This window comes from Zalophus californianus, chromosome 2 (assembly GCF_009762305.2).
Source record: "Zalophus californianus isolate mZalCal1 chromosome 2, mZalCal1.pri.v2, whole genome shotgun sequence".
Classification (NCBI taxonomy): domain Eukaryota; kingdom Metazoa; phylum Chordata; class Mammalia; order Carnivora; family Otariidae; genus Zalophus; species Zalophus californianus.
In genome coordinates, this window is record NC_045596.1 from 154,735,335 (window position 1) to 154,744,829 (window position 9,495).

The 9,495-nt window shown below is 44.7% G+C and overlaps 1 protein-coding gene across 1 annotated transcript; it reads left to right on the plus strand.

Moving 5' to 3' along the window:
- Window positions 1–514: 514 nt before the first annotated feature.
- Window positions 515–5,144, plus strand: PNMA2 (PNMA family member 2; the record flags this gene model as incomplete). The annotated part of the gene is given in 4 exon segments (XM_035726358.1): window positions 515–808; window positions 810–1,332; window positions 1,335–1,637; window positions 5,092–5,144. Coding segments are annotated over 4 exon segments (1,173 nt in total), but the record flags the coding sequence as incomplete, so codon positions are not given.
- Between the last annotated feature and the right edge of the window lie 4,351 nt (window positions 5,145–9,495).

Consider the following 9,495-nt stretch of genomic DNA (forward strand, 5'->3'; position numbering starts at 1 on the left):
AGGAGAGGGCTGTGTGGTAAAACTGACCATTGTTTCACTAGGAGTCCCAGGTCACCCTGCTGGGACACATCTCTCAGGGAGCTCGGGATGCAGGGGTGCAGAGTGGAGGCCTTTCCCCATGACTAGCGAGAGGAGAGGTGAGGCGAGGCGGCAAAGACTGGGAGAGCGGCAGAAACAGCTCTTACAGGTGCCTCGGTCACTCCACTCGGAGAAGGGTCAACAGCACCACGTGGCTGCTAGCATCCGGGAGAGAGCAACGGCAGACCCCGGACTGCAGAGCCACGGGGAATGGCACTGTCAGCACCGAGATACCGACTGGCCACCTTGGGTCAGGTCTAGAGACATAACTGGAAGTGCTGAGTTCTTGCCACTGGGCAAGTAAGGGTTATTGGTCCAGAAGACCTTGGGACTGCTGTGGGAGTGGCCTAGGACCCATTCAGGGGTGGAGTAGAAGTTCAGGAGCTCACGCAGGATATTCTGAGTCCTAAGGCAGCGTATCTGCACCACAAACTAATCGGCAGCCGTAGAGTTAGAGCGAGCAAATACTCGGAAGGTGGCTGTGGCACTGTTGGAGGACTGGTGCAGGATCATGAGTGTGGATGAACAGAAATCACTGATGGTTATGGGGATACCAGTGGATTGTGATGAGGCTGAGAGTCAGGAAGTTCTCCAGGAGACTTTGAAGGCTCTGGGCAGGTATAGACTGCTTGGCAAAATATTCAGGAAGCAGGAGAATGCCAATGCGGTCTTATTAGAGCTCATGGAGGATATTGATGTCTCGGTGATACCCAATGAGGTTCAGGGAAAGGGGGGGGATCTGGGAGGTGATCTTTAAGACCCCTAACCAGGACACCGAATTTCTTGAACGACTGAACGTCTTTCTGTAAAAAGGGGGGCTGACAGTCGCGGGGATGTTCCAAGCCCTCGGGCATGAGGGAGTGTCTCCGGCCGCCGTGCCCTGCGTATCGCCAGAGTTACTGGCTCATTGGCTGGGGCAGGCGATAGCGCAAGCCCCTCAGCCTCTGCTGCCCATGAGATACCGGAAACTGAGAGTGTTCTCGGGGAGTGCCGTGCCCGCCCCCGAGGAAGAGCCCTTTGAAATCTGGTTGGAACAAGCCACTGAGATCGTCAGAGAGTGGCGGGTAGCAGAGGCAGAAAAGAAACGGTGGTCGATGGAAAGCCTGCGCGGCCCCGCCCTGGACCTCATGCATGTAGTGCAGGCGGACGACGCGGCCGTCAGCGTGGAAGAGTGCTTGGAGGCATTTAAGCAAGTGTTTGGAAGCCTCGAGAGCCGAAGGACCTCCCAGGTGAAGTACCTGAAGACCTATCAGGAGGAGGGGAGAAGGTCTCAGCCTATGTGTTGCGGTTAGAAACCCTGCTCCGGCGAGCCGTGGAGAAACGAGCCATCCCCAGGAATATCGCAGATCAGGCCCGCCTAGAACAGGTGCTGGCGGGGGGCAGCCTTAGCGAGGTGCTGTGGTGCAGGCTGAGGGAGCTGAAGGATCAGGGCCCGCCTCCCAGCTTTCCTGAGCTAATGAAGGTAATCCGGGAGGAAGAGGCCTCTTTTGAAAACGGCAATATTGAAGAGCCCGATGGGGCGCCTGGGTGGCTCAGTTGGTTAAGCGACTGCCTTCGGCTCAGGTCATGATCCTGGAGTCCCGGGATCGAGTCCCGCGTCGGGCTCCCTGCTCGGCGGGGAGTCTGCTTCTCCCTCTGACCCTCTCCCCTCTCGTGCTCTCTCTCACTTTCTCTCTCTCTCAAATAAATAAATAAAATCTTTAAAAAAAAAAAAAAAAAAAAAGAGCCCGGTGAAGGGGATGGCTATGGCCCCTGGGATCACGAGGCAGATGACTAAAAACCAGCTCCGCGCAGGAGCCACAGCCAGTGCACCTAGGGACATTCGCTTTATCCAGCTGAGACCGCGTGGCTCTTCTTGTGGTTAAATGTACACAACTGAAATCGAGGCTTTCGGGCCAGGTTTGCTGCTTCTTTCTCGGAAAAAATTATCCGAGAGTTGCTTGGACCCTCCATAGACGATGAACACACACCGGATTAAATTCCAAATATGAGATGGGAAGCCTGAAGGAAGCTGAGGTACTTCAGGTCTCCCAAATAGACCAAAGTTTACCCCTACGATAAAAGAAATGATGTGAGGGGGAAAAAAAAAAAATATATATATATATATATATATATATTATATATATCTTTTGTAATTTATTTAAAAATTTAAGCTCTTGGACTTGTCAGGTGATTTCCTTTCTCAAGTCAGCACCTTCTCTCTGAGTACCTAGCAGTGTGAGGTGCTGGTCAAGGAGGTAAGGATCCTAAACCTAGGAGCATGGGCGGTGCTCTCAGGGAGCTTACCGCCTCCCTGAGGATGTGACCTCGGCATGGGAGAAGCCAATAACCTCATGTGTAACTAAGTCACAACACCAGCAGAAGCGCCATTGCCGAATGAATACAACCACCTCCGCTATGTTTCTTCTTTCTTTATTTGGGATGCAGTCCTCCACTTTTCCTCTAGGTGTCAGATGGTCAGTTCCAGGCACTGGGTCAGATCCTCAAGACACAGATGACTCAGCCTAATCGCTACTTTCAAGAGATCTACAGTGTGCCAGACACCTTCGAGAAAGAGTGGGCATTATGGGAAGGCATGCTAGAGAGGGAGGATTGGATTTAGCGAGCAGACCGTTTTGGTCAGAGAAGATTTTAGTGGTGACAAAGGGGACAGAGGAGAGGAATGGAGCTCGTGTTTACTGAGGGTCTATTACGTCCCAGGTGTTTTACACATATCTCATTTAATGTACACAGCAACCCCAACAGGGTATCATGTTGCCCTTTTTGAAAGAGAAGATGAAGCTCAGATGAGCTAAGTGGTCTCCTCAATATAGAAATGCTAACAAGTGGCAGAGCGGAGATAGAAGTCCGGAACTTTAGGACTCTTGCTAATCCTCCCACCACTACAATCCTGATTTTTCAAGGTGTGCTCCGCAGCTCTGCAGAGATCTTTCAGCCGTTCCATCTTTAAAATGTATTTTAAACTCCTCATCTCTACTGAAAAACAGGTAGATTCAAGTGTGGCGATCGATACCCAAATGTTCACACATTGGCATTCACCCACAGGCTCACTTATGTTTCCAGATGGACTCGTTTTGTGCAGACCTCAGAAGTAACGTTCCCTTGTGATATCTGAGCACATATCTGAACTTAATTGTTCAAAGATTAAAGAAGTTAATGGCATCTCACAGGTGTTTAAATCATGTTCATGCATGCCCTGTGATGTAATGCGTGCTCGTGGAGCATAAATGAGCACCATTCGGTTAAATGCTAGTTGGTATATAGCATCATGGTAGCTTTTTGTATACAGCACACTTCTCTAAACATCAGTTTCCTCGTTGGGAAAATGGGAACAGAATAGAATAGAGTTGTTGTTGGGCTCGAATGACGTAATGCCTTTGAATCACTTAGCATGATGCCCGGAACATAGAAAGCCTTCAGTACTTAAGACTCATGATTTTCATGATACTTACTGAATGTTCAGTGCATGCTCTCTTTATTGTTCTAACAGTGGTGCTATAACAAGTAAATATATAATCTGTCAGTCAAGTTGGGACAACATTGCATCAGAAACCATTTTAGCTCCTCTGGTCCATTTGAGTGCTTGCTGTCTGTTATCTTTGTGATAAATACGCCAGCAGCTGGACTGTTGTTAGTGATTGGACTTGGAAACGATAAATTATTCTTTCCGATTGTGGATAATTTTTTTTAAGATTTTATTTATTTGTTTGACAGAGAGAGAGATAGTGAGAGCAGGAACACAAGCAGGGGGAGTGAGAGAGGGAGAAGCAGGCTTCCTGCTGAACAGGGAGCCCGATGTGGGACTCGATCCCAGGACCCTGGGATCATGACCTGGGCCGAAGGCAGACGCTTAACGACTGAGCTACCCAGGCGCCCCCGATTGTGGATAATTTTAACGGACGAATATCCTGAGATTGTAAGAAAAGCATTTTTTAGAAGGTACCATTTGTGATCATTTCTGTGTTATAATTTTTCAATACTGTTCAACCAAAATGTCCAGTACACCCTTTCATGGTTTTTTTTTGTATTCATGAAAATGGCCTCATTGTTCTCAGTTACTGACAGTATACAAAGTAAAATGTTATAAATGTGAAGTTATTAAATAAATAACATGCTAATAAAATGCTGAGGTTTTTCATTTCATGTATTTTGATTCTGTATTAGCTATTGCTTGAAGGAGTTTCATTACAAAAAAAAAAAAAGAAAAATTGATAGGTAAGGTTAGAAAATCAAACCAAAGCCAGAAGGTCTGAACTCTTCTAGATAGGAAAACCTGAGAGCAAAATGCTGGGATTAGAGGACTTGAGCTTTGTCTCCAGGGATGAAAGAAAGCGCAGTCCACCCATCATCGATTTCCCTTTTAAAATACATAGAAACAACAGATGGAGGCCTGTTCCCTCAGAGACCTCCAACTCATTTTCTTGGGCAAGTTACTGTACAGATAAATTCAGCACGTCTATTCTGCCAAGAGTGAAATCACCTAGAGGTAAAATACTGCATCTTTTGGATGAAGTCATTTTTTTACCTTGCAGATGTGTAGGAGAAAAGTTCCTCTTCCCATTGGCCTTCTCAAAATTGTTTCTCTTCCACTTTTCTACAGAGAAATGGGGGAGGATTCCTCCCTGAGCTGTACACAGTGCAGATCGGCCTATTACAAGATGAGTGTCCTGAGGGAGGCCCAACACCGTCTCCCAATCACTTGAGCAAAAACCTCTTAAAAAATTGGCCTCACCTTACACCTACTCTGTCTCCAGTCCTGACCCTTGGACACTGAGGCCTCCAAGATTACATAGCCCACTGCTGAAGGCAAATTCTTTGGTTTTTGGTTTTTGGTTTTTTACCAGGGTCATGAGTTTCTTCAGGCCTTAGGGTCATCTGACATCTCCACCTGCACCAGCCAGTCTGCCAAGCCTCACCTCCTATTGTTATCCGCTGTCCACCCCAAATGCAAGACTCTGATCATCAGTTCTCATCTTTACTCTCCTGTCCACACTGCACTGTGTTTCCTTCCAGTGCTGATCTTCAAGGTTGTCCAGGGTGCCTTCCTGGTACACAGGATGTCCTAGACAAACTAGCCTATGTCATCAGAGTCCTTGCAAAATACCCTGGCACCATATTCCTTAATTGAACTCTGGTCCAGTGGGTAGTCTGCTGCCCTCAAGTCTCTTGAGTGGAAGCTGCTCAGTCTCCCATCTCAGGAAAGATTGGAGAGTGCTGATGGCACTTCTTTTAGTTCACCCTCATCACCTCCCCACTTGCAAACACATTCCCTGGCATAAATTGACTCCCTCTGCCCCACAGTGAGCTGTGGGTCAGTCCTGGCAAGCCTAGACAGAGCATTGGCAAAGCAACCCAATGTGCGAAGAGCCTATTTAGGATGGCACCTGGCCAGATGTTATCTCTAGCAACAAAAAGTAGGAAGAAAAAGATAACAAATGTAAGCCATATCTAAGGGAGTCCTACAAGTGAAGACTGGGAAAGCAAAGATGGTTGGAAGCTAGAGTTTTGAGGAGTGGAGCCTGAAATGAGACAGAAATGAAGTAAGAGGATCTGAGACAGTATTGTCAAATACACTCAGAGTTCATTTTTTGTTGATCACCAGCATAATTTTTGGGTGGTCTATAAGGACTCATGATCAGAGCAGACATCTCTCCATCTTTCAGGGTGGGCTGGGAGCTCCTTGAGTTTGCTCAGGGAAGACTTTTACTCACTGAGAAAGTCTCTTGGGGTGCAAGATGGTGTCTAGAGATGGGCTTCTCAGAAACTAGGTTCCCCACTGTAGCAGGCTCTGGATTTGGCCCTGGTGCTGACCTGCATTACACAACTTTCTGCTGTGCCTGAGTGGTCCTTGACATCCCAGATGAACATTTTCTTAAAAACTAGAGTAACTCCAGAAGTGGATGCCAAAATCAATTCTATCATAAGAAAAAAAAAAGTGTAGGATTTCAATCTGTCTTTCAGTACACCAGCTGGAGCTGACCATTAATTGTGTGGGGTGCTTAAAGCAGCAGCTGAGGCTTTTTCCCTATCTGCCCCACCCCCACCTACCCTTGAAGGGAAAGGTTACCAAAGGGAGGCATTACCCAGACTATGGGGTAGTGCTGAGGCTAGGAGTCTAGGCAGGAAGTCCCCAGAAAAGGCAGGGAAGGCTCCCCTCCATCCCATCCTGTCCCACGCCTGCCCCCACTCTGCACAGCCTAAAGGCAGTCCCAATGAAGGCCTTCCCTGTCTTCTTGGTACAACAGCTTTCCCAATTAACTCAGTCACTAACACTGCTTTCTTGAAATAACAAGCAATTGTCACAAAAGTAAACTTCCTTTTTTTTCCAGCTTTATTTAAGGTATAATTGACAAGTAAAAATTCTGTATATTTAAGGAGTGCAATGTGATGTTTTGATGTACTTTTGAATTGTGAAATGATCCCCACAATCAAACTAATTACCTCACATGGTTACCGTGTGTGCACGTGCACACGTGTGTGGAAAGAACATTAAAAATCTATTCTCTTAGCAAATTTCAGGTACACAGCATAGTATTAACTATAGTCCTCATGCTGTACATTGGATCTCCAGAACTTAAGCATCCTGTGTAAGTGAAAGTTTGTACCCTTTGGCCAGCATGTTTCCATTTCTCTCACCTCCCAGCCCCTAGTAAGGGCCATTCTGCTCTCTGCCTCTATGAGTTCTACTTTTTTAAGATTCCACATGTAAGTGCGATAATGCAGTATTATCTTTCTGTGTCTGGCTTATTTTATTTAGCATAATGTCCTCCAGGCTCACACATGGCAGGATTTCCTTCTACAAAAGTAAACTTTATTTTGTAGGTGAACATAAGAAAGGCGGTGGAAACCAGGTTGGGGAATAAGGGACATTGAGTTCTGCTAACTAATGATCACATTGCATTCCCTGGTAAAATCCCATGCAAGAGATGGCAAGCCTCTGAGGAATGACATTTGTTCAGCTTGGGAACCCTGCTATTCCAAAATAGTAGCTAGTGGACATTTTAAAGGTTCTCAATAGAAAGCTTCTACTTGAGCCTAAGACAACTGTAAAAGTCTCGGGCTAGATGTGCCGCCATCTTGGGAAATATACCTGCCAATCCAGAATTGCCAATTACTGATTCAAACTGCAGGGTGATTTATGGGTCTAAAACTAAGGTAGTAATCCTTTGGAATCCCTGTCACTGGCCTGGGTTTATGACCTACAAGTGGCAATGGAGGGGAAGGACCCAGTCACTAGAGGTCCCACAGGCGATATTTAGGCCCTTGAGTGGGCTTTTGTAGATCACCAAATGGGCAAGTAGGCAGAGCCATGGAATCCCCACTTCAGCACAGACCACTAAGTTTTATCAGTAGCTGAACTGCCTGGGAGCTATTCCTCCTTGACTAGGGTCCACCCAAAAGTTCTTTGATGCTTCAGAACACACAATTACATGGATCTGAAATGTTTTCCACTGGTAACTAGAATATTTTTGGCTCAGCTTAGGAAATCCATCAAAGTTGTAATGCAACTTTGAGCACATGGGCTGAGCACATGTATCTCCTCTGTTACTAGGCAGTCTGTGGTGTGTGCCAGGAGAGGGCAGGTTAACCTGAACTGGACTTCTGCTTATGAAGTAGACAAAACCCTCATAGGCAAAAAGGATTGGAACTGATATATATTGAGGAGGAGAAGGGGTCATGTATGTCTCCTACCCACCCACCCCCACTCCTGACACTTCCAACCTACATCAGAAACAAAGGAGAGAGCAACAGAAAATTTTTTTTAAATATTTTATTTATGTATTTATTTATTTATTTTTAAGATTTTATTTATTTATTTGAGAGAGAGAATGAGATAGAGAGAGAGAGCATGAGAGGGGGGAGGGTCAGAGGGAGAAGCAGACTCCCTGCTGATCGAGTCCGATGCGGGACTCGATCCCAGGACCCCAGGATCATGACCTGAGCTGAAGGCAGTCGCTTAACCAACTGAGCCACCCAGGTGCCCCTAAAATATTTTATTTATTTAATTGACAGAGAAAGAGACAGCAAGAGAGGGAACCCAAGCAGGGGGAGTGGGAGAGGGAGAAGCAGGCTTCCCGTGGAGCAGGGAGCCCGACGCGGGGCTCGATCCCAGGATCCTGGGAAAATGACCTGAGCTGAAGGCAGATGCTCAACTGAATGAGTCACCCAGGCACCCCAAGAAAGCAACAGAAATTAAACCCTAAGGAGTAGAACAAAACGTAAGCAAGAGAAAACAGACAACCCAAAAAGAATAAGCATGAAGAAAATCATACATAGACACATCATAGTCACACGGCTGTAACCAAAAATAAACTGCTATAAACCAAGAAAATCTTGAGAGCAGCTAGAGGAAAATGAGATATTACATACAAAAGAATAGTCATAGGAATTCTGCTGACTTCTCATAAGAAAATATGGAGACCAAAAGACGGGGCAATAACATCATTAAACCACTGGATAGAGATTTTTTTGTTGTTCAGCCAAAGTTTAGTAACAATTTGCCTATAAAATCATCTGAACCTGAAACATATATGGAGGCCGTTGGCCATGTGGGGAGTTGGGACAACTGGAGAGAAACTTCTAAGTACTGATTAGATTTCTTTAATGGTTTTTGGAATATTAAATGTTTCTATTTTCATCTGAATTCAACTTTCATAGTTCAAATATTCTACGTTTTTCAAATGTATATAGTCAGTGTTCTCTTCAGATGTTTTAAATTATTAACAGTTCTATAGTTATGGCTCCCTTTTCATTCCTAATATTAATTATTTGTTGGTGGTTTTTTTCTCTTTCTTTGTGGGTTAATATTCTCAGAAACTTACCTATTTCATTAATGTTTTTCAAAGGATCAGCTTTGGGGTTAGTTTTATATTTTTTTATCATTTTATTAATTTCTGTTCTTATTTTTATTACTTTTCTGTCATGACTTTATTAATTTCTGTCCTTATTATTTCTTTCCTCTCACCATGATTAGAATTAATATGCCATTTCATTTTTATCTCCTTGAGGATTCTTCCTTGTTTTCTGTGTTTCATGATTTTTCAAGATATGTATTAAGTGTAAGAATTTATGTCTAAGTACAACTTTAATTACATCCCATTATTTGGCTATGTGATAATTTAAATATTTTCATTATGACTTTTTTCATTAAAGCATGAATTAGTTTTGGAGGGAAGCAAAGTAATTAACAATATTATTGATATTGTGACTGATAATAAGTATACATTTTGGTCCTCCAGCCACAGTTTCTTGCTTACAGCTCCCCAAACCCTTGAAATTTCCTAAGTGCTAAGAACAATGGGAGCATCTTTTGTTCTGTTTGGTCTCGTTTTCCTTAAGTGACTTCCTTAAGTGACTTCCTTAAGTGACTTCCGAGCCATAAAGGTGAAATGGGTGTCTTACTATTCACAAGCTCCT